At 52.4% G+C, this 25,216-nt stretch overlaps 1 protein-coding gene across 1 annotated transcript; it reads left to right on the forward strand.

The window, feature by feature from the left end:
- Positions 1–1,359: 1,359 nt before the first annotated feature.
- Positions 1,360–9,220, forward strand: LOC308354266 (immunoglobulin lambda-like polypeptide 5; the record flags this gene model as incomplete). The annotated part of the gene is made up of 3 exons (XM_080821618.1): positions 1,360–1,559; positions 7,645–7,763; positions 8,904–9,220. The coding sequence occupies 3 exons, from the start codon at positions 1,360–1,362 to the stop codon at positions 9,218–9,220; spliced, it is 636 nt and encodes a 211-aa protein (XP_080677744.1).
- Positions 9,221–25,216: the final 15,996 nt, after the last annotated feature.

Raw genomic sequence — 25,216 nt, forward strand, 5'->3', positions numbered from 1 at the left:
GCTCAGGTCATGATCCCAGCATCCTGGGATCGAGCCCCGCATCGGGCTTTCTGCTCAGCACGGAGCCTGCTTCCCCCTCTCTCTGCCTGCCTTTCTGCCTACTTGTGGTCTCTGTCTTTCAAATAAATAAATAAAAATAAAATATTAAAAAAAAAAGATTTTATTCATTTATTTGACAGAGATCACAGGTAGGCAGAGAGGCAGGCAGAGAGAGAGGAGGAAGCAGGCTCCCCGCTGAGCAGAGAGCCATGGGGCTCGATCCCAGGACTCTGGGATCATGACCTGAGCCGAAGGCAGAGGCTTTAACCTACTGAGCCACCCAGGCACCCCAATTCTAATTTTTTTTTAAATGGCTAAGGGGCAAATGTCATTTTATGTCCATTCACCACAATTTTTTTTAAAAACTAAAGTGCAAAGAAGCAATTTTCACATGCTTTATCTGCCAGCTTGGACCTCGCTGGGTCCTGAAAGTGAGCAGAGCCGGCAGGTGCAGCCAGCCCCGCCTCCCGGAGGCCCGGATGTCCCAGTGGGGACCAGAGTATCCCTCCTGGCAGCGCCCACTGCAGAGCCAGGCTCTCGCCACCCCATGCGGGGGCTCAGTCCCTCTTCATTGCTTCTGCCCACCCCACACCCAAGCAAGGGTTCCCGGACGGACAGTGTGTGCACATTCCGGGGAGATGGGAAAGGGATCTCACGGAAGCCATTACTGCATGCAGTGTGTCCACGCTATGCTCATGACAGTGACCTCTGGATAAAATCTATGAGGGTGTGAGTGAGTGTGTGTGTGTGTGAAAGAGAAAGAGAGAGATGACTCCCATGAGGTGCTGAACATGGTGCTTTAAACACTGTTTTTAGAATTATATCATGATTCCTGAACTTGAACATCAGCTTCCTGCTAAACTACACCTGTTTCCTCCCCTGTCGCCACTCCTGCCCCCAGGCTGCTCAGAACAGCAGCGCCAGCCCGAGCCCCCGAATGCTGGCGGCTCCCGCTCCCCTGGCGTCCTCGGTCCTCCATGGCCTCTCCAGTCCCAGGGGAGATGCTCAGCAGAACCAGTCGCCCTCTGAGAAGGAAGGCAGGAGCAGGTGCTCCTCACCCAGGGCCCCAGGGGCAAGACCAGGCTTGCAGCTGTGGGGGAAGACGGTTGAGCTGTGGATGCCAACCACAGCAGGACAGTTGGCCAATGGCCCGCTGGGAGAGAGCCCCCTGGAGTAACAGCCATGGGCCTTGGAGAGAAGGTTCAGGCAGAGGACCAGGCCACTTGGGCCACGGAACACTGGGATACCCACTGCCAGCAAGAAAGACTGGGGGCTCCTCCAGGGAGCTCAAGGCTGCAGGTCCTTTGACTCTGAGGGCAAATGAGGCCAGGGACAGGTCAGGTGGGCTCTGAGGCCCCCTGGGGGCAGAGCCCTGGCCCCAAGTCATGCTGGCCCCTGCTGCTGCTGGGCTTGGCTGTGGGCACCCAGGGCCGGCTGCCCCCAACGACAGTAGCCCCACCGAACAGCACCCCAGAGCCCAGAGCCCCAGCAGGAAGCAGCTCTCGGAGCCTGTGGGACAGGTAAGGGACTGAGTGAGTCATGGGGGTGAGGGAGGAGAGCGTCTTTGCAGCCAGAACTGGGCCTGGGACACTGAGCGGCTATGAGGGGGACAAGAAAGACGAGGAAAAAGAATCAGTGAGAAGAGAGGCAGCCTGGACAGACTCTGGCTTTATTTAAAGTGTTGACATTTTATCCAGGGTATAGTTGTTTGCATTTTTTTTTACTATTGCATTAAAATATTATTTATCTTATTTATTGCACTTTCTGGCACTCCGAAATTTTGCACCCAAGGCTAGCGGCTCACTCACCTCACTTTGGTCTTCTGGGTAGGGAAGAAATAGGAGGCAGGGGCAGGATATCCATGTGGGTGGTGGGCGCTATGGCTGTGCCAGGGTGCCCAGGCCACTTCCTTTACGCTGATGAGTCACCTCCTTGTCCTTCTCCTGCTGGGCAGGAGCCACCCCCTGGAGCACTAGGGTGCAGGCTCCAGTCGATGCTTCCTACCTCAGAGTGGGCCTTCCCTGCTGTCCCCAGGTCACTGGACCCTCCGCCAAGCATCTTCAGCCAGAGCCGCCTCCTGCAACCCACCCCCTAAGAACTCAAGCCACCCAGGGTGCAATCTCCTCCATGGGAAAGGCCCCCGAGAGGGTCTTTTGGGGGGCCACGGTCAGCCCCCACTTGCTGATTGAACCCAGCCCCCACCTCTCATGTATGGTTGGGAAGTCCCTGGACAAAGTGCCAAGCGTCTGGGTCCGTTCACGATAACGGGTGACACAACAGCACCTTCATTGTGGGCACTAATCCCTTTAGGGGCAGAATGTCCCTGAACAGCCCCACAAGGCACAGCCCACTGTTATCCCCATTTTAGGGGATGAGGTCCAGAGAGCTAAGGGGATCTGCTCAGTGTCATACAGCTGGTGCAGACTCCAACACTCAAATCCAATGGCCTGCAGCTGTTCCCACCCCGATCTCCTAACTTGGGGGGCTGACATGTCTGCTCCTCGAAGTCCCAGCCGCCTACCCTGCAAAGCGATGGGTCCCAATTGGGTGAGGGCCTTGTAGTCTGACACCCACCCCAGGGATGCTGGTGTCATCGTGGTGAAGGGCTAGAAGAGGATGAGATGTGTCTGTTCTGTACTAGCAGGCCAGCCATGGAGGGTGGGTCAGCACCTGTGGGGGTCGGGCAAGGACTGGGATCTCAGCATCCGGCAGGGTCCAGGGAAACACAAAGAGAGAGATGGAGCCCCATGCAGGGTCAGGCCTTGTGCTGGGGCCAGGATCCCAGGGGAGGAAGATTTGGCCCCAGCTCAAGGTCCCTCGGGAGAGGGGCAGGTGAAACAGTAACCACACACAAGGACGGTGGCAAAGGGGTACCAGCACAGAACGCCCGAGAAGCTCCCAGTGGTCTGCAGGGCTGGAAGGAGTGGGCACTGGGGCCAAGATGGTCTGAGAAAAAGCCAAACAGGTGACCAGTGCCTGACCTGGCGGACCCACCTCAGAGAACAGATTTCATCTGGGGCATCCTGGGGAATGTTTGCAAGGAAAGGACATGACCAGACTTGGGTGATTGAGGGTGGGAATCCGGGGCTAGAAAGACTTGGAGAAGTGTGTGGCGGGTTCCCTGGCAGAGTGCACAGGTCCTTGGAGATTGAGGAGGTGGGAGTAACAGGAAAGGGAGGAGCCAGGATGTCCCCCTGGGTTTTTTGCTAGCCAGTTAATGGAACGCTGCGACAGCACCAGTGTGTCCTGTATCTTAACAAAATGGTCCAAGAGAAGGGGTGTCTGCAAGGCCTTGGTCTCGCCCAAGGAGGTCCACTCACTTTCCTGACACTCAGGGCCGGTGGATATAGAGAGAATGGGCCCAAAACAAGGGGCTCACGTGCCATCTTGAGGACAGACCGATAGACCATTTTAGAGCAGTAAGGTGGGAGGAGGGAAATGACCAAGCTGGTTTCACAGATAAAACGCTGTTGGCCAGTGATGGGATGTCTCCAGGCAAAGGAAGTAGCCAAGGCTGAGAGGAGAGTGAGGTGCGCAGGCCATGTCAGAGATTGGGGGAGGGGAGAGGGAGACTGGTGGCAGACCGCAGGGGGTTTCACGCACTGGTGCTTTTTCCTGAGGTCCTTGAGGGACTTACGTAGGAGACTCGCAGAGTCAGATTTGTGTCTTGGGAAAATGGCTCCGGATTTTTTGACGTCAGATTAGAGCTGCAGAGAGAGGGCTGTCCACACAATGACCAAGCTCACCTGTGAAACTGGCAAGTGAATTTAAAGTGATGGTGCCAGAGGGTTGACGGAGGAGGACTGGGCATTCTCATGGATGGTCAGTGGGAGACGAAATTCTTGGAACAATGACACCATGTGTCAAAATTCATAAAAACCTGCATTCCTTTTAACCAAGTAATTCCACTCCTAGAAATTTATCTTGAGGAAATAATGAGAATTTGAGCTAAATATTGTATGTGTGTTTAGAGGAAAAAGTAGAAACACCCTCAAAGTCCAACGATAAGAGAAGGTAAAATTAACTGTGGCATATCATGGAAGAGAATAATAAACGATATATAGAGATAGAGATATAGAGATAGGTATTTGGTGGCTATAATAACATATTAAAGATTTCTATTTTTATTTTACTTTAATTTATACAGAGTAAAATTCCCTGTTTTTGGTATAGTAGCTGTAAATTTTAATAAAATCATAGAGTCATGTAACTAGCACTACAATCAAGATAGAGAACATTTCCATCACCCCCCAAAATTTCCATGTTTCCTTTTGGTAATCAGTCCCTTTCTGGGCCCCAACCATGGCAACCACTGATCTCTCTGTGACCCTATAGTTTTGCCTTTTCCAAACTATCATATACATGGAATAGTACAGTATATAACCTTTTCATAAATTAAACTTTTTATTTTGAAATCATTGTAGATTCACATGTAGTTGTAAGAAACAACGCAGGGGCCCCAGGTCCCCTTCACCTGGTTTCCCCCAAAGCCACCCAGGCACCCCAATTCTCTCTGTGTTTTGTATTTGTCAGTCTGGTAAACATTTCTCAAAGCTGTTAAACTTTGAAGAACCAGCTTTTGGTTTTACTGGTTCTCTTTATTGTTTTTTACTCTCTAATTCATTTATTTCTACTCTAATCATTATTATTTCCTTCCTTCTGCAAGCTTTGGAATTAACTTGCTCTTCTTTTTCTATTTCCTTAAGGTAGACTTAAGTTATTGGTTTGAAATCTTTCTTCTTTTTTTTTTTTTTTAAAGATTTTTAAATTTATTTATTTGACAGACAGAGATCACAAGTAGGCAGAGAGGCAGGCAGAGAGAGAGAGGAGGAAGCAGGCTCCCTGCTGAGCAGAGAGCCCGATGTGGGGCTCCATCCCAGGACCCTGAGATCATGACCTGAGCCGAAGGCAGAGGCTTTAACCCACTGAGCCATCCGGTGCCCCTCTTTCTTCTTTTTTAATAGAGACATTTTTATAGCTATAAATTTTCCTTAGAGCAGCCCTGTCACTGAATCCCATAGGTTTTAATGTGTTAGGTTTTCTTTTCATTCATCTCAAAGTATCTTTTAATTTCACTTGTAGTTTCTTCTTTGACCCATTGATAACTTAAGACCGTGTTGTTTATTATTTTAACTACTCTAAATACCTCATATAAGTGGAATCATGTGGTATTTGTGCACCAGCATGACACAAGAGTTCCAATTTCTCGACATCCTTACCAACAATAGTTTCCCAGTTTTTTTTTAAAGATTTTATTTATTTATTTGACAGACAGAGATCACAATTAGGTAGAGAGAGGCAGGCGGGGGGGGGGGTGAAATGCAGGCTCTCCACTGAGCAGAGAGCTGGATGTGGGGCTCCACCCCAGGACCCTGGGATCATGACCTGAGCCGAAGGCAGAGCCTTTAACCCACTAAGCCACCCAGGCACCCCCCTAGTTTGTTTGTTTGTTTGTTTGTTTTTAAAGATTTTATTTATTTATTTGACAGAGAGACCACAAGAAGGCAGAGAGGCAGGCAGAGAGAGGGGGATGGGGGGAAGCAGGCTCCCCGAGAAGCAGAGAGCCCGATGCAGGGCTAGATCCCAGGACGCTGAGATCACGACCCGAGCCGAAGGCAGAAGCCCAACCCGCTAAGCCACCCAGGCGCCCCCTTAGTTTGTTTTTTTAATAGTAGCCATCCCAATGAGTGTGAGGTGGTGTCTCATTGTAGTCTTAATTTGCATTTACCTAATGACTAATAATATTGAGTATCTTTCATGTGCTTATTGACCATTTGTATATCTTCTTTGGAGAAATGCCTGTTCAAGTCCTTTGCTCATTTTTGAATTGGGTTGCTTGTTTTTTTCTTGAGTTTTAAGAGTTCCCTATATATTCTAGATATTAACCTTTCATTACATATATGATTTGCAAATATCTTCTTTCATTCTGTGGGTTGCTTTTTTACCCTGCGGATACCATCATTTAATATACAAAATTTTGAATTTTTCATGAAGTCCAGCTTGTCTAGTTTTTCTTTTGTTGCCTGTGCCTTCAGTGTCTTATCCAAGAAATCACTGCCAATCCAATGTTGTAAAACTTTTGGCCTATGTTTTCTTCTAAGAATGTTATTGTTTTAGCTCTTATATTTATGTCTTGCATTCATTTTGAGTTCATTTTTGTCTCTGATGTTAGGTAAGAGTCCAACTTCATTCTTCTGCATGTGAATATCTATGTTTCCCAGTACCATTTGTTGAAAAGACTGTCCTTCCCCCATTGAATGGTCTTGGCACCCTTGTCAAAAATCATTTGATTTTATGCATGAGAGTTTATTTCTGGGCTCTCTGTTCTATTTATTCCATTGGTCTGTATTTACGTCAATACCACACTTTCTTGATTATTGTAGATTTATAGTAAGTCTCAAAGTCTTATACTGTCATTTCTCTGACTTTGCTCTTTCCTTTCAATATGTTGAAAGGAAATGTTAATCAGTTTGCCAATATCAACAAAATAATTTGCTGGGAATTTGATTAGGATTGCATTGAAGCTACAGATTTGGCTTGAGGGTTGAGTAGTGAGAGCACTCATGGTCACATGTGACAAGATGAAGACAGAAAAAGAGCTGGGTTGGGGGAACAGTGGTCAGTCTCATTTGGGTATGGTGAATTTGAGATTCCTGTTGAACATCCAGCTGAAGATGGTCAGTAGCAATTTAGGAAGAGTCAAGGAGAGGGTTTGGAGCTGAAATAGACTCAAGCCTCACCAAATGGGCAGTAGTGGGAATCCACAATGTAGGAAGATGGCAAAGAAGGAGGACCCAGGGTGCTGGTCAGGGAGTCAGCTGTCATGCATGGGCAGGGGTGAAAGGGAGGTCAGGGGAGGAGAATGGGAGGTCTCAGGTACCAACAGGAAGAGAGTCACTGAAAAGAGAGGCTGACTCTATGTTGCATCCTGTAAAGACATAATGTACAGCAGGAATTGGGAAAATACCAGGAAGAGGGCCTTGTTAGCCTTGACCTGAGAATTTTCAGGGAGAGATGAAGATGAAAGCCAGGGAGGCCCTCCATGTCTCAGGATATGAAACAGTGCCTGGAGCTACTGTTGGATGGATAGATGGGTAAGTGGATGGTTGGTTGGAAGGATGATAGATGGATGAACACATGGATAGGTGGACAGAAAAACAGTGGTCTGAGAGATCAGAGAAAAAACTTCATCAAAGAAGTGGGACTGCATTGTGCCTTGATGTGTAGAGAAAAAGTGGGGGGTCTTCACATGGGAGAACTATGAGTCAGGAATGTCCCAGCCCCAGATCAACCAGTAGGCCCAGAGAGGAAGCCACCTGGCTGGACCATGGGAAATTTTAGGAGAGGAACCCGTGGAAGCTCTATGTGAGGCTCAGCGATTTACTGAACACTTACTCCATGCAGTGTCACCATCAGCACTGAGGATTAGGAGATGACCAGGACAGCCTTGGAAAGGGGAGAAATATAAAAGGCATGGGTGGCATCTACCTCAATCAGGGGGTTGGGCATGGGGACACCTCTGGGCTGTGGGGTCATCCAGGTGTGTCACAGCCTCTAGGAGGCTGACTGCCCAGCCCCACTGCTACAGCCTTATGCCCATCACAGGTTCCTATTCTGGCCTGGGCCCCATGGGGCAGGCCCCAGGTGCTGGCCCGGTGGGTTTTGGCCCGAAACTCAGTCACCCTGGTATGTTTTCAGTGACGGAACCCAGCTCACCGTCCTAGGTAAGTGGCTCTCACATTTCTCACATTTCCCCACCCCTCTGTTGTCTTGGGAAAGTTAGTTTTCTTTGGGGGCTGCTTCCTGTCCACTCTCCCAACCTTAAGAACAGAGCCCCTAGCAGGTCTGTGGGATCTGGGGGAAGTGGATTGGCCTGAGGGAACCAGCAGGAAGGACCCAATGGTACAAACATTTACCTTTAGAATCTGACAGTTGAATGTGTTCAGATTCCAGGGGCCTAGGCTGGCGGGGGGGGGGGGGTGGTTATCCAAAAATGGAGGCTCCTTCCCTCCTTCCAGGGCAGACAGCTGTGTGGGGTCTGAGGCTGGTCCTGACTAGGGGTCGTGGGGCAGCCTTACATAGAGTCCCTTCGGGTCTTGGCCAAGGGCTTAATAACATCCAGGCTAGGAGGGCCACATAGGAGACTGGGGACATGGCTGGGGCTTGTGAATCCAGCCTCTGGGGACACAGAGGGGCAGTCTGAGGGGAAGCCCATGGGAGGGGGACAGGACAGTCTGGTTTGCTCTAGGCTGAAGTGCTGAGGACCTCTGCTAGGCCACGAGGACACAGGCACAGAGACACGAGTGATGCAGGCCAGGGTGACCAGAAACACAGCCCTCCTAGGACATTGGTCAGAAAGGAGCAGGTCCCATGGGGCAGAGCCTTACCAGTCCCTGGAGCCCCATAACCCTCAGGTGTCTCACCTGTCCAATGGCTGGCCTCCTGTTGGAAGGCAGGGACAGAGCCGTTCCTGAGAGTGACAGGGTCTCCATGCCCCACTGGGCGCAGGCCTCAGGACCTCCCCACACACCATCAGAGCTGTCCTGGCAGGCTGGGTAGGGGACTCCAGTTCACAGGGCAAGTATCTGGATCTGGAAAAATGAAGTGATATGGGGGCCAGATGCTGGCCTGCAGAAGAAACTGAGGCCGCAGAAGCACTTCTCTCACATCTGGGAGAGGTGACATGGCAGAGCTGCTGGGAGCCTCAGGGGCTGCCTGCTGTCCAGGGCTGGAGTCGAAAGGAGGGTCTCATGGTAGACCAGCATGGACACCATGGGAACAGTCACAGAGGCTGTAGGTAAGGGAAGGGCCGCCCAACACTTTGACTCTGCCTGCATCTTTCACTCTCCCTTCTGTCCACATAGGTCAGCCCAAGTCCACACCCTTGGTCACGCTCTTCCTGACATTCTCTGAGATCACAGCCAACAAGGCCACCCTGGTGTGCCTCATCAGTGACTTCTACCCCAGCAGCATGACGGTGGCCTGGAAGGCAGATGGCAGCCCCATCACCCAGGGCGTGGAGACCACCAAGCCCTCCAAACAGAGCAACAACAAGTACGTGGCCAGCAGCTACCTGAGCCTGTCGCCTGACAAGTGGAAATCTCACAGCAGCTTCAGCTGCCTGGTCACGCACGAGGGCAAAACCGTGGAGAAGAAGGTGGTCCCTTCACAGTGCCCTTAGGTCCCCGACACCCTCCCCTACCCAGCGGGGCCTGGAGCCACAGGACCTCCAGGACGATCTACCCTCCCCCCAGAGTCATCCCAGCCCTTCTCCCTGTATCCAGTCAATAAAATGCTCTTTATTCAATCAGAAATTGTGCTCTCAGCTCATTGCGTTTCAAACACTTGGTGTCCTCAAATGTGAACACGATTCTTTTCACCCCACGGGAAAGGAGTCAACAGAGGCATTGTCACGTTTCTGGGAGGGGAACTTTCACTCTCACCCAGAATCGCCAGAGAATATTCCAGAACAGGAGATACCAACAGCAAAACCAAGATAGGCCATCCTCCACCATGTCTCCATGCTTACTTTTCTTGCATGGACCACATCGGTCACCACCAGTACCAAAGCTCACTGCTTCTGGTTCCCTGTGGACTCTTGGATAACATCTGAGCTCCTCCCTGGACCTAGGGCCTTGCCATCAGGGACTAGCTCCTTTCTGAGATGTCCACTCTCCTTTCTTTATGCCCCCCTCATTGCCATGTTTTGGCTGGTTTTCTACCCCATATACATATTTCCTATTGTCAGCCTAGAGCATTCACCCTTCCTTAGGTTACCCCCTGCTCCTGCCTCCCCAGGAACACTGTCCTGTGCCCTACCTACAGATGTCTCTGTTGCACTCAGTACTGGACCCTCAGTCCCTGGACCCTAGTCACTCAATCCCACACTGCGACTGAGAACTCCTCCTCCTCCCACATGTGTCATCGGGTCCCAGCTGTATTCAGGGTCCCTGGGAGGCGGGGACACCTTAGAGTCCAATCCACCACTGACCCCACCACAAGCACTGAACCAAAATGTCCATGGGTAGTCACTGTGGCCGTGAGTTCAACGTCAAGTTTACATTCTGGATTGTGTGCTGGACAACTGTGAACCATGAGCCGGCTCACCTTCTTAGGAGTTGGCAATGGGCCCTGAGAACCAGGAAGACTGCTGTGCTAGGAGCTAGCTCAGGACCTCGGGACCCAGCTCCATGTCCCACAGACAGACTGGACACGTGCACACGCACGGTCAGGTCGCATGCACACGCTAGTACACATGCATGCCTGCTATTGCACACATGGCCAGGCTGGGCACATGTCTAGGATGTGTGGTGGCATCCAGAAGCCTCCATGGGCCTCCGCTCAGCCAAGGACACAGGCCCCATCATGTCTGTGGTGGAAACAGGTGTGTCGGCTCTGCCAGGTGGCATTCGCCAAGTAAGCAGAGCCACACACAGAGCTCCTTCCAGGAAGCTACCTGGGATGGGATATGTCACTCAGACACTCCCCACTGCCCCTCCATGGCTCAGGACGGAGGGAAGCTCACCCCCCAAGGACCTGAGGATGTGGGTGGGGAGGGAGCCCCCTCTCAAGCTCCCATGGGCCAGACCAGCCCCCACAAGGAGGATGCTAGACCTTGAGCTTCCCAAGCAGCTGCAGGTGGGCCTGGATTTGGGGAGGCGGCCGTGTGCTGCCAGGGGCGACAGAGGGTTTGTGTTCCAGGCTATGTTACCATGTGATGTGTTCAGCGGAGGGACCCAGGCGACTGTGCTCTCTCTCTCTTTGGGAATCAAAGTGAAATTTTGACTTGAATTTCTCTCCTTTCCATTCAGTCTAGGACTGGGATCTAAATACTCTGGCATTCTGGAAACTTCACCTTTTTGTCTGGCCATCTCACCCCCTGTAGCCTATTCCCACTCTGCAGCACCTGGTGGGGACAGGATGGGCCAGTTCCCGTGACCCCTTCCTGCCCTCGTCGCTGGGACTCAGATCTGCTTCTCCAGTTGACCATCCTCGCTGGCCTCTGGGATAGAAGGAATCTTCAGTTTTCCCTATGGGGTAGTTTCAATTTTACCCAGAATAGCCAAAAGAATATTCCAGGATAGAATACAGGCCAGCAGGACAGGACAGCTCACCTTCTGCTCCTTCCCTATGCTTACCATTCTTGTGTGGGCCATGTCCCACCCCGAGCGGTCTCCGGGCTAATGGCTAAGCTCCTCCCTGGAATCCTGGGGTCTCACTGGCTGGGAAGGGAGGAGAGCCTGAAAGACAGACACCATGTTAAAGACAGAAGGACCAAGCTGGACAGACAGAAACCCTGCATGAAGACACTAGGGAGAGTTACCTGGGGGAGATCTCAGGCAGACCAATGCTGGAGGACAGATGGATTTCTCAAGGATCTCTAAGGGCTCAAGGCTGATGCAAGCCAGGAACAGGGCAGCTCAGGGGTCGGATGGCTCAGGGGTGGGATGAGGAAAGGTTAACTTGCAGAGGGACCGAGACTAAAGAGAGGGTGCCAGGGCTCCCCCAGCTGAGGCACTGGGATGCTCCCGACAGGCCTGGAGGGCTTTTTCCAAGGCTCACGCCTGTCATCCCCAGCCCTGCTCCAGGCACCCAATTAGCTCTCAATAAAATGTCCTTTTGTCAATCAGAAATCATGCTCTCTGCTAATTTCTTTGGGTCTCATATTTGATTAGCAGCCTCTCCAGGATTCTCAGGGTGATGTGCACGAGATTGAGGTAGGAAAGTAGCCCAAGAGGAGCGGCCCACACTCTCCTTGGGGCATCTCTCGGGATATGAGGAGTCTGGTCACTAGAACCTCTGTCTCTCTGTCCTCTTCTTCTACCATTCCTCCTCCAGCACAGAACCATGCCCATTTCCAGCTATCTCTCTGGTCGGAGGGGCCATGGCTGTGACCTCCGGATAAGCTCTTCCTCCCTGACCTTGTGGGGACCCTCTACACCCTGGTGTCCTCTCTTTCCTCAGCCTGGAAACCCTGCTCTGACCTGGGCCCCCTCTGCTCCTGGCCCTTGTACCCCTATGCACTCCTCCCCCCACCCCACCCAGCTCTGCTTCTGTTCACTTCACCCCCTCCCCATCGCTCCCTCAGGCTGGACCACCCATAGGGTCCAGGACACTGCAGTAGTTCGGCTTCACAGGCTCTTGAATCTGGGGGTCACTTGGATTCCTCACCGGATGTAGGTTCAGAGATGTAAGAGGAATAGGAGGAAGCCAGGAAGAAAGTGTTGCACATAAGGCCTGCTGGGAGGTTTGGGCACCTGCAAAAGCTCTGAGCTTCCCAGAAACCAGTGCAAGGAGGGAAATAGGTGCCCCCCCAATTTCTCTGCTGGAGGGAAACCAGTGTCTCAATGCCGAGGCCAGGTATCTGACCTGTTTCACCCGAGACCTCTCCAGGGATGGGACTCCGGCTCGGACACGCACACAGATAACCATCCAGCAGCCTCAGGTTACAGCAATGACCTTGAGGACGATTCCGCTGCCTCTGCATGGGGAACCCCCTGTGTTCCTGTCTCCATTATTGCCAGGTCACCATAGTCTGGTGGGGCAGTTACAGTCCCTTAATTTGGCCCAGTGCATCCCTGCCAGGCAAGCTTCTGCCCCTGGACCCAGAATGGACCCTTGGCGCCAAGTCCCAGTGCCCCACACCCACTGCAGGCCCAACCCATACCCACTCTGCCTGTTGGCCCCTTGGCTACTCCGGGCCTATGAGCCACTCCCCCAATTGTGCCCCAGCTTTGCCAAAGAAAGATGGGGTAGGGCCCAGGTGTGAGGTTCAGAAAGTCACCTGCCATCTTCTGGGGGCCAGGAGAGGCATCGCTTATTCAGAATTCTCTCCACTCAACCCTGGAAGTCACTGGGAAAAGCACGGTCCATCTGGGGACGTTCTGGGTGGCACCATGGGGTTCTGGGGGCCTGGGGTTCCAGATAACCTCGGACATGACGGGTGGTGAATAGACCCGGCCCCAGCACCCACAGCCCTTCATGTTGGGCCCCTGGGCTCCCGCTCCCGCCTGCATTCTGGGGGGTTAAAGGGAGATGGGCCAGGTGTGTCACTGTGGGAGGTGGCCACGGATGAGTTGACAGTGATCCCTTGGCTGAGTACTGCTTGAGGCTCGTGTTTGACCTCATGTGATGCACCGAGCAGCCCGGAAGGCAAGTACCCATACCCCACACCTGACAGGGAGACTGAGGCTTCCCGAGCGCTGGCGGCCTGCCGAGCTCTTTCTCTGGTCAGGTGGTCAGAGTCACAGAGATGATGGGCACCCAGGCCTCTCCCTCACCCCAAGGTCACCCTCTTTCCTGGAGAAGTCACAACTATGCCAGGCCAGGAGAAGATGCTGAACACACAGACCCTGTCTATCTCTAGAGATCAGAGATACCCTTAAGGCTCTGTGGGGTGGGAGGATCGGGGCTCCTCGGCTCTCTGGTCTCAGAACTGGAACATGCTGAGTGTGGCAGCAGGGGTGTCCCTGTGCATGAGTGGGGGTGGGGTGTGTGTGTGTGTGTGTGTGTGTCAGCGTCTGGAGCTGCAGGTATGACCACCTGTGAGTGTGGGGTGTGGGTTTGTGCCTATCCCTTTGCACCTCACGGACAACTTCCTAGGGACAGGGTCAGTCAGTCACCACAGGGCCTCTCTGGACCACAGCCACGGACCCAGGGGTCTCCTACCTACTCCCCGGCTTCTGCTAGGCCTGCAGCCTCAGGGAGGCACTGGTCCCTTCCTGACCCTCTCCAGAGGCCTCCTCCCTCTGACTCTCAAGTTCCCAGGGCAGGCTCCACGCTCTTGTCCTCTCAGCAAGGGGACGTCTCAGCAGGCCCATGAACCCTCCAGCATGCTGAGTGTGAGCTCCCCCGGAGGCCTGAGATTGGAGGATGTCAGAGCCTGTCAGCCGGCCCCTCGAGGGCCACAGTCTCCTGAACAAAGCAGGGGCAGGTGTTGTGTGCCCATTTCACAGATGAGAGAGCCGAGGCTCTGATAATGGGCCGGGGGGCTTGGGGTGCAGCCTGGGGTCACAAGGTGAGTTCCTGCTGTCCTTGCCCCTCAGGCTCTTTCCTCAGCTCCACTCTCCTATGTGACATGTCACACATTCACTCACACCCTCCTTTATTCAACAATCCCTCAGTGAGCACTGCTGTGGGCCAGGGCTGGCAGCAAGGAGATGAGAAAGAGCTCATGGCCAGGGACAGCCATGGAGACCACTGCTGACCCCACTCTCATCCTCGAGCCCCTGGATCAGCTCTCAGCCCAGGGAGCATCTGATGAACCTCAAGCTTCTTCCTGCTCACATAGAATAAGACGGAACCAACAGAAATGCGTGCTGAGTGCCCGCAGCGGCCGTCACTGGCCACTATTCTGGGCACGTCACCGTCCCTCATGGACCCTTGACGTCCCTGTTAGGACTGTCATAGCCCATTTCACTGAAGGTCACTGCGCATGAGGGTTGCACTGGGGCTGCCCTGCCCAGGTAAGAGCAGGGTCATCCCTCCCTGGAAGGAGTGATGGCCCTGGGGCACCAGGCAGGCAAGTCCATGCAGGATGGAGAAGAGGGACAGGTCCTGGGAGGGGGGCTTGACCTGGCCCTGCCTGCCTAGTTGTAGGACCCAGGGCAGTCCCGTCACTAGGGGTCTCTTTCCTCTGGAGGCCTGGGCTGAAAGACAGGACCAGGACTGAGTCAGATGGGGGAAGGAAGCTGTCACTTCCTTCTCAGCCCAAAAGACAGAGCCCAGAATAGCCTCAGGCTGGGGAGGGTAGAGGATCAGTTGGTCACCTGGGACCACAGCAACCAAATTCTGTTTGGCCGGGAATGCCACAAGTGATGGCCTCCCCCAGAGCATCTAGGCTCAGGGAAGGCTCTGGGTGAAGGGGAGGAACCTGCGTCCTGGATTTCCCTGGACATTCCCAGTTCAGGCCTGTGTCCCGGTGTGGTTTTTTTTTTTTAAGATTTTATTTATTTATTTAGCAGAGAGATAGCACAAGTAGGCAGGGAGTAGGGGAGTCTGGGGGTCATGCACAGTAAGCAAATGTGGTCTGGCGACAGCAACAACTTCTGTAACCTCAAAACAGGGCCTGGGAGCTAAACCCCCAGGGCTGGAAGGACAGAGGTAGGAAGAGCATCCTGGGGGGTGCAGCATGAGCAAAGGTGCAGAGGGGAACAGTAGCACCCCTCAGCTGGTGCTCTCCAGTTCCACTGAAGCCCCCTGACCCCTCCACCTTGAAGACCCCAACCTCCTGTCTCCCATGCCACCTGGCCTGCCATCCTGTTCACCACCCAGAAAGCCCTTGGATTCTGTGCCATGTGGTTGGGTCCTGCCCTGGGGAGGAAGGAGAATCAGACACAGTGACCACTGGGCAGAGAAGGGACACGCCAAGGATGCTGGGAAACAGGCCGGGGCAGGGTCCCAGGGGCATGCGGGAGTTCTCTGGGGTGGAGGAGTGGTCAGTGCCGTAGGTCAGGGACAGACGGGGCAAGAGACAGAACATGTATGCTGAGCCCAGCTGGTGGGCTGGAGTGTCCAGAGCCCAGGAGCCTAGCAGAGGGGCAGGGGCAGAGCCCTGAAGGCCTCAGCACTGACTAGAGCTTTGGTTGCAAAAGCAACTGATCCCTGAGACCCTAATGAGTGGCTTATTGTTCCTGTAGCACTTATGAAACATGGGGCACATGGTATTCAGCTGAGCCCCTCAGGGATTCTGTGAGGCTGCCAGCCAGAATCATCGTCCCATTTCACCAGTAGGGAAACTGAGGCTCAAAAGGGTTAATATCCCAGAGTGAGCCGGAGCAGCTCCTGTGACTCCCAGCCTGGGGCCTCCCATCTGATGGATGGGGAAACTGAGGCCAGCAGAGGACGGGGCCCGCCTGAGCTCACACAGGGGTGCTCTGTGTGGAGAGCTGCCCTCTGCCAGGCACCAGACATGCTCACATGCGGTGACTCCCTCTATCACTCTGCAGCCCCAACTCCCTCTCAGGGTGCAGAAAGGAGGCCCAAGTGTGGATGTCAGGCTGAGCCAGGAGTGCAGACCCCAGTGACAGTCTCTCTGACCCATGGGTGAGAGGAGGGAAGGCCAGAAGGCAAAAGGCCTCAGGGAGACTCTGCAGTGGGAGCCCAGCTCCAGGGTCAGGCAGGCAGGGGTCCCCACCCACACACAAGCCTTCTCCGCCCTTGACCTTGGGTGATTTGCATCCCCTCTGTGGGCCTCAGTTTCCTCCTCTGTACAAGGGGGAGATAATTCGCCTCTTCCCCACAGGGTCGGTGTGGGGATTTGAGACGATGTCTGTGGTGTCCCTGACCCATGGTGACCCTCATTAACCACCAACAATTGCTGTCATCTCCTGGGCTCTTGCCCAAGGGACACCTCTGACATGCTGTGTGACCCTGGGCAAGTTGCTTCCCCTTTCTGCACCCTAGCCTTCCCCTCTGCTCAAGGACAACTGGGTGAGAGGTTCCAAGGGCCAGCCTGCTAGGAAACCATAAGATTCCTAAATGAAGGCATTGGTTAAGGAGGCCCTGGGCCTGCCAGGACCCTGAGGCCTGAAGCAGAATGGAGGTGGGCCAAGTTGCCTTCCCCAACTCTGATGGCTTTGCAGGCCACCTTGGGAACCCCCAGGCTAAAGTTAATCCTAACTTTGACCTAAACTAGAACTCAAAGTGATAAATGGGGAGCAGTATGGGGAAGAGAAACTGAGCCCGTGGTCAGTGGGGCATGGGACAGGTGACAAACAGAGCCAGGTGCGGCCCAGGAAGGGGACAGGGCAGACTGAGGGCTAGAGCTAAATGTTAGTGCTGCTCATAGCAGGGAGGAACAGAGCCCTCCCCCTACGCCTAGCCTCCTCCCCCACCACTCCCGTGCCTGGTGCTACCCCCTGGCTGCCTCCCTGGGCTCCAATCTGAATCCTGGAATCCTGGAGGTCCGGACGCCAGGGACTCTGACCTTCTCCTTCCAGGACCTTCATGGACAAAGGAAAAACTGCTGCCCCCATGGGGTGCAGCCAGCCCTTCCTGGATGTGCAGACACTATCTCATCCTTGGCTCAGTACCTGGGAACCACAAGGCTCCCAGTAAACAGTGTGAATGAGGGAAGGAAGGCAGAGATGGGTGAGTAGATAGATGTGTGTGTGGGTGAGTGATTGATGGATGTGCGGGTGGATGAATGGATGGTCGGTGGGTGGGTGTGTGAACAGATGGAGAGACGGGTGGGTGGCTGATGGATGTGCGGGTGGTTGGGGGGTGTGTGGGTGGATTAATGAATAGGTAGATGAGCGTGTGGGTTGGATTGGTGGGTTCATGGATAGGTTAGTTATTGGATGGGTGAATGGATGGACAATAGTTGGGTGGGTGGGTAGATCTCAACCATGAGAAACACAGACACTTGGTGCCTGGCAGCTCTGTGCCTGAACCCAACACTTGGGTTCTGATGCTGATGCTGACTTGAGGCTGACCTTGGCATTGTCATTACCCTAATGTCTCTAAGCCTTGTCCCCTCACAGGCAACCAAGATGTGGGTCAGTACCTGCCCTGCACACCTCACCAGCCCAGCTGCTGGGAAGTCAACTGAAAGGACAGACAGGCACGAAGGTGCTTTAAGATCCCTAGAGGGCTTCCCAGGAGCACTCTCAGTTTGGAAGGACCTTGCAGGTCACTGAGTTGATCCCCTGGAGTTGGATCACAGCTTGTGGGAAGACCCCGAGCTTGGAGCCCAGACAGACCTGGGTTCTAGTCCTGACTCCACCACTTTCCAAATGCATGACCTTGTACAGGTGACTGAGACCATATACTGGTTCCAAACAAAGTAGACTTTGGGACAAAAATTATTACAAGAGACAAAAAAAAATATTATATATTGATGAAAGGGTCAATTGGCAAAAAAAATATAACAATTAACATATACATATCTTACTGCAGAGCCCAAAATCTATGAAGTGAGAACTGATAGAACTGAAGGGAGAAATAAACAATTCTGCAATTATAAAATTATAAATTCTACAACTATACTTGGAGAATTCTATGCTCCACTATCAATAATGGATAGAAGGGGGGCTCCTGGGTGGCTCAGTGGGTTGGGCCTCTGCCTTCGGCTCAGGTCATGATCCCAGAGTCCTGGGATCGAGCCCCACATCGGGCTCTCTGCTCAGCAGGGAGCCTGCTTCCTCCTCTCTCTGCCTGCCTCTCTGCCTACTTGTAATCTCTGTCTGTCAAATAAAATAAATAAAATCTTTAAAAAAAATAATGGATAGAAGGTCTAGACAGGATTAATAAGAACATAGAGGAGTGGAGCTGAACTGAGTCACCTGGGTGACTCAGTTCATTAAGTGTCCAGCTCTTGATTTTGGCTCAGGTCATGATCTCAGGGTAGTTAGATGAAGCCCCACATCAGGCTGCACGCTGGGCATGGAGCCTACTTAAGATTCTCTCTCCCCCTCCTCTCCTTTCTCTCTTAAAAAAAAAAATAGGGGAACTACATAACAATATAAAACACATCTAATAAGACATATCTAATAACTACAAACCTCACAAAAATGTATAGAACATTCCATCTGACAATAGAACACACAATTTTCTCAAGTGCACATGGAACATTCTCCAGAATAGACTGTTAGCTATAAAATAAATCTCACTAATTTAAAAGAATTAAATCAATACAAAGTATCTTCTCTAACTTCCTTGGAATAAAACTAGAGATAAATAATAGAGGACATTTTGTGAATTCACAGCTATGTGGAAAGTGAACAACACACTCCTAAGTCATCAATGGGTCAAAGAAAAAAAAAATCACAGCTGATATTGAAAATATTTTGGGACGAATAAAAATAAAGCCTAAGCTGAGATCATGACCTGAGCCGAAACCAAGATTCGGTTGCTTAACTGACTGGGCCACCCAGGCACCCCAGTCATTTGTATTTCTATGCATTAGCAATGAGCAAACAAAAAAAGGAAATTAAGACAATTCCATTTACAACAACATCAGAAAGGACAAAATACTTAGGAAAACTATGAAATGTTGCTGAAAGAAATTTAAAAAGACCTACTAAATAAATGGAAAGACATTCCAACGCATCTGGTCACAGACTGGCAACTTGCTCTTGTCAAGACGGCAACACTACCCAAATCGCTCTGCAGGTTTAACAACCCTACCCAAATCCCAGTGGCCTTGTCCGCTATGGAAATGGAAAAGCTGATCCTGAAACTCATATGGAAATGCAAGGACCCTGAAAGGCCCCCCCCCCAAAAAAAAAAGAAAGAAAGAAAAAAGAAAAAGAAAAAGAAATCTTGAAAAAGAAGAACAAAGATGGAGGGCTCACACCTTCCAATCTCAAAGCTTATTAAAAGCTACAGGAAACAATACCATGCAGTATTGGCCCAAGGATCAAGGCAATGGAGTTGAGAGTCTGGAAAGAAAACCACACCTGTGGCCAGCTGATTGTTTTCCAATACTTCACCTTAGAGCAGTTTTAGGCTCACAGCAAAACTGAGAGGAAGGTGCAGACGTTTCCCACTTGCCCCCTCCCTGTCACACGCAGTACCTCCACTGTGACTACCTCCCCGCCCCCCTACCTCCACCCCTGCCCCCGAGCGGTAATGGGCTCTCAATGTCATGGCCTTGTTACCCAAAGCCCGCAGTCCACACTAAAGCTCCCTTTTGGTGTCGTGCCTTCAAAGGTTTGGGAGTCAGGGGCGCCTGGGTGGCTCAGTTGGTTAAGCCTCTGCCTTCAGCTCAGGCCATGATCCCAGGGTCCTGGGATGGAGCCCTGCATTGTGCTCCCTGCTCAACAGGAAGCCTGCTTCTCCGTCTCCCACTCCCCTGCTTCTCCTTCTACTTCTCACTCGCTGTGTCTCTCTCTGTCAAGTAAATAAATAAAAATAAAATCTTAAAAAAAAAAAAAAAGGTTTGGGAGTCAGCCAAAGGACCTGGAGGAACTAATCTTGGGAGGAAAGAACCAGGCCTGGGGAGATATTTCTCTCTTACCTCGGGGCCATCCTGGCACAAAGGTTTGGGGTCCCTCTGGGGCCCCAGAACTTCAGGCCCAGGTGGAGGCAATCGAGTGTGTTGAGCTCAGCTCAGCACGAGGGAGAATCACCTTATTTGTTTTCTGAGTTTCTTTTAAAATACAGTTTATTCATCTTGGCCTTTAGTTTAAAAATAACAACAGCTCAGTCAAGTAATGTAGAAAGTACAGAAAAGCAAACAGGAGAAAAAAATTCACCCCTCATCCTTCACCCAGAAGAGCCACTGCTGATGTTGTGATGTACTTTCTCTGTTCTAACCGTGCACTAGAAGGACCATGACGCCTGTTCAGAAAATATATCTGTGAACTTTGAAAAGTAGTAACAAAATCACTATTACGTCCCACCTACAAATCAGAATGTGCCCAGGACCTCAGCAGTCCCTGGGTCAACCGTCCCATTACTCCTTCCCGCAGTGTCATGTCTCTGTGCCCTTGAACCACTTCTCAGCTTCGCCTGGCTTTGAACTTCCCAGAGATCTAGTGAGACTGCGTGTGTTTTCTCTCTCTCTCTCTTTCTTTCTCTCTCTCTCTCTCTCTCTCTCCACAGCGTCTCTGCTCTCCAGCCCGTTGCTGTGATGAGGATCCTTTGTTCGGCTGAGCTGGTGCAGAGGAGCCACCACCTGGTCACACCTGGTCCTGGGCGACACTGGGCAGGTGTGCCCGAGCTCCAGAGCCAGCCACAGACACCTGTGGAGCCCGGAGTGAGGCTTTCTCTGGGGCCCTGGCACTGGACATTTTCATTTATTCTCTTTTTAAAATGGAGACAGCTTAGGGTTTGTTTGTTTTTTGTGGTTTTTTTTTTTTCCTGATTACAAAAAGAAATTTAAGGATTCTTTTAAAAAAGAAAACAGAGGGAAGCCTGGGTGGCTTAGCTGCTTAAGCGTCTCCTTCCGCTGAAGTCATGATCCTGGGATCCTGGCATCAAGTCCCTGGTAGGGCTCCCTGCTCAGCATGGATTCTGCTTCTTCCTCTGCCCCTCCCCCTGCTCATGCTCTCTCCCCCTCTTCAAATAAATAAATAAAATCTTTTCAGAAATTAAAAAAGTAAGCAGCAGAAAAGTATAAAGAATTGGCCAGCACAGCCTGGAAATTGTGCTGGTCTTATCAGGTGTACTTCCTTCCAGACCTGACCTTGCATTTCACACAGACAACAATTAGACGGTAGATGATAGATGACAGATGATGGACAAGAGATGATAGACAGATGATAGGTGATTGATAGACAATAGACGAGAGCTAGATGGAGACCTTCTTTTGTCACCAAACAGCACAGCCACAGAGGGGTGGGGAAACTGGGCGTGCATCACCCTTGTGAGCGGGAGGCTCTAATGACACTCAGGCAGCCTGTCTTGGGTCCCACCAGTGCCACCATTCCATACAAGACGCATCCAACGCCCTGGCCTCCTTCCCTGTGCACCAGACCCACCACAGACCTCGGGTTGACCATCACCACATGGATAGAAGGTCATGCCTGTCTAACCCTTTGGAATCATGTTATAGACCGACTTCCAGAAAGGCAGCACATACCTCCCACCCATCCCTCAGAGCCTGGAAGTCTTGCCTAGATCCTGAGGAAGGTACAGCTGGGGCGTGGACAGAGACACACCTGAGGACACTGTCCTCCCACCAGTCCCACTCTGATCTCAGCTCTTCCCTGAGTCAGGGGGCAGAGGGGGCTCTGAGACCTCTTTCCAGTTCCTTGGGGCACCCGCCATGGGGTAACCCCTCCTCAGGAGGTCTCGGACCCCTCTCCCCAGTGATTACTCTGTGTCTCATTGGCAGGACCGAGCTCCAGGTAGGAGGAGAAGGCTCAGGGCTGTGAGCTCGGCCTCTGGCTGGTCTCAGGGGGCTGGGAGGGTATGAATGCTGGAATGGGGGGCTGTGGGCCAGGAGCTGTGGAACCCACATGCATGGGGCTCCGGGAAGGCACAGAGGCCCTGCTGGTGGTCCCCATAGTCAGGACCCAAGGAAGGGACTTGGTCCCCTCTGCCCCAGATAACACACAGCCCCTCCGTTTCTGAGGCCAGAGGCCCATCTGGCCTTCTTGGGGCAGCTGCCCTTGATGTGGAGGTTGGAGGGGAGACCTCCAGCATCAGGGCCTGGTGCCTCCATCCTGGTAGGGAAGGGTATTAGAGCCTGGGCTGACCTTAGAGACTGGGTTCCACATACCCATCTTTCTCAGGAGAAACTGAGGCCCACAGCGGGCGAAGGGCTTGCCTGGGCCCCACTATGAGCCTGGCTACCAGCCCCAAAGCCCTGTGCTCTCTCTCACATGGTGCTGGTATGTCCTTGGCCCTGAAAGCACCGCCCCCTCACTCCACTGGGCTCCAGCTCTGTGACCTGTACCCTATGACTCAGCATTGCTTCTGGACTGTGGAACTGAAGACATTTAAGCACATCCTGGCTCAGCTGGCACTTGTCATTGGGTAAATCAGTAAAGAGAAACCTCACTAAAGCAGACTTCAGAGGATAAAGGAGAGGCTGGAACCAAGAACCCTACTACTCAATGTCAATTTCAGGAAGCATGGTCAGTTACAGATCTCCGCAGAAAAATCATCAATGGAAAAGAATAATCAATTACAGGCCCCAAAAGGACCAGACTTACCTTGAATCTTCTGTAAGAAATCCACTACCTCTGCAACTCAGCCAACCAGATACCATCTTCAGCCTCCTCTCTGCCACTCCTCCTTTCAGGCCTGGGGGAGCAGAGTGAGCCCACTCCCCCACACCCAACATCCCAGGTCCCTTTTGACAGGCCAGCCCTACCCTCCTAGCACTGCCCCAGCCCAAGGAGTCTCAGGTCCATGCCTGAGAGAGGAGTTTGGGCCTATCAGGAGTTGATGGCCCAGCGGTCAGGAGCCCCAGCCAGGAGGTCACCGTGCACAACACAGAAACGTCACCCACACAGGGACATCACCACCTCCCCTGGCTATTCTCCACGTGCTGCACAGTGTCCCAGATACATTCCTGGCCAAGACATCCCAAGGGTCTCTGTACAGTGTCCTCTCTCTCTCTCACACTCTTACACACACACACACACACACACACACACACACACACACACACACACACACAAACACACACACACATCCCAGTTCCCAGGATCCCGCCAGAACTCAGAGGCTGGGCCTTCTCCCAGGCAGGAGCTGGAGCAGTAGAGCTGGCTGTCTCTTACCCCTCACTCCCTCACACACAGGGTGCACAGCCTACCATGTGGGAAGAAGGGACGGGGAAGAGGAATTTCCAGACCAGAGGGACCCTGAGAGGGGTCTCCTCCATGCTAGATGGGGTGGGGCACCACAGAAATACCAAGAACGCTGACACAGATGTGGTACACACAGAAACATCAAATTTTAACCTGTGGTCAACCAACTCAGATCTTTCCCTAAGAGAAGAAAAACAACTAGTCGGGGCACCTGGGCTCAGTTGGTTAAGTGGCTGCCCTCAGTTCAGGTCATGATCTCAGGGTCCTAGGATCAAGCCCCACGTTATCAGGCTTGCTGCTCAGTGGGGGGCCTGTTTCTCCCTCTCCTTCTGTCCCTCCTCCCACTTCTCTCTCTCTCTCTCTCAAAATAAATAAATAAATAAAATATTTTTTAAAAAAGAAAGAAAAACAATTGGTCAAACTGGACTCCCTTCGTTCCTGCCCTTGCCCCATAGTCCCATGCTTTCCCTACTTTCCAGGAAGAAACCCAACATCTTTCAATCTTCAAGTAGAAGGTGATCTTCTCTGAAGCCTTGCCTGCTATAGGGCCTGGACATGGCTGTGGCCTCAGAGACCACATCCCAGAGCAAAGTTCCAGTGAGTGGCAGAGGCCAGAACAAACAACATGTTCTACTGTAATATGTGGCATGATGAGTTCCTTAAAGAAAGGAAGGGGTTAAGAGGGAGAGAGTGACAACTGTTGGTTTAGATGGATGGTCAGAAGAGGCCACTCCTGAAGAAAGTGAGAGGACCAGCCCAAGTAGGCGACTAGGGAAGGGTGCTCCCTACAGAAGGAACAGTAAGTACAAAGGCCCTGGGGTGAGGTGTACCTGACAAATTGCAGGAACAGCCAGGAGGCCAGTGTGGCCCCATCCAGGGAAGAGCAGGAGGCAGGAGAGGGAGCCAGTGTGTCCCTGGAGCCCTGCAGTTTATGCTGAGCGCCTTGCATTTTACTCCAGGTTCTCAAATGTACCCGAACATCACAGGGCCATATCTTGCTCCTTCTAACTTCGTACACAGATAAGGACTGAGCAGGATGGCTCCGTGTGTGAATAGATAGCACAGTACTGGCCATCCCGGTAGATGGATGAACACTGGGGCCGTTCTGGTTCCTCCTCCACAAACACTGGCCCGGGGAACCCTGGCGGGTCTTCCGTGCACACACCAGCGCTTCTGGGGGGCACATACCAGACCTGGAACCGCAGGAGCCGAGGGCCTCTGTATTCCTGCAACTGCAGGGACATGGGGCATCTATGGTCACTTTTACTTTGAGCTGCAGCTGGCTCTCATTTGCAGCTCAGAGACAGGCCACAGCCCGGGTCCCCATGTTCCCGCCCTTCCTTGGATTGTTGACGCTCACAGGTCGCTGCCCCCACGGTGAGCATCCCCCCGCGGCACTGGGAACCCTGATAAATCCCCCTGGCATCAATCGGAGGTCACTAAACCCCCCGATCCTGGTCCCCATTCTCCCCGCCTAGTATGACCCTGGACTCTCGAGCCTCAGTTCCCGTGGCGTCACTCGGAGGTCCCGAGCCCACCCCACCGTCCTGGTCTCCGCTTGTTTCTGTCCGTGCCCGCGCGAGCCCTTCCCTGCTCTTCTAACGATAGGTCAGAGACTCCTGGTGGCCGAGGAGGGTGAGGCGAGTCCCGGAGCCCAGGCGAGTTCCGTGGATAGGAATATGTTTCAGTCATGGTTTGAATGATTTCTCACTAGGCTGATACTTGCCCTTGCAGACAGGCTGCTGCTTTTTCTGCAGCTAAATTCTTTTAGAAAGGTTATCCCTGGGACGCCTGGGTGGCTCAGTCAGTTAGACATCTGCCTTTAGCTCAGGTCATGATCCCAGGGTGCTGGGATCTAGTCCCACATCGGGCTCCCTGCTCAGCGAGGAGTCTGTTGCTCCCCCTGCTTGTGCTCGCTCTCTCTCTGACAAATAAGTTAATAAAATCTTAAAAAAAAAAAAAAAAGATTTTGC

This window comes from Martes martes, assembly GCF_963455335.1.
Source record: "Martes martes genome assembly, chromosome: 13".
Classification (NCBI taxonomy): domain Eukaryota; kingdom Metazoa; phylum Chordata; class Mammalia; order Carnivora; family Mustelidae; genus Martes; species Martes martes.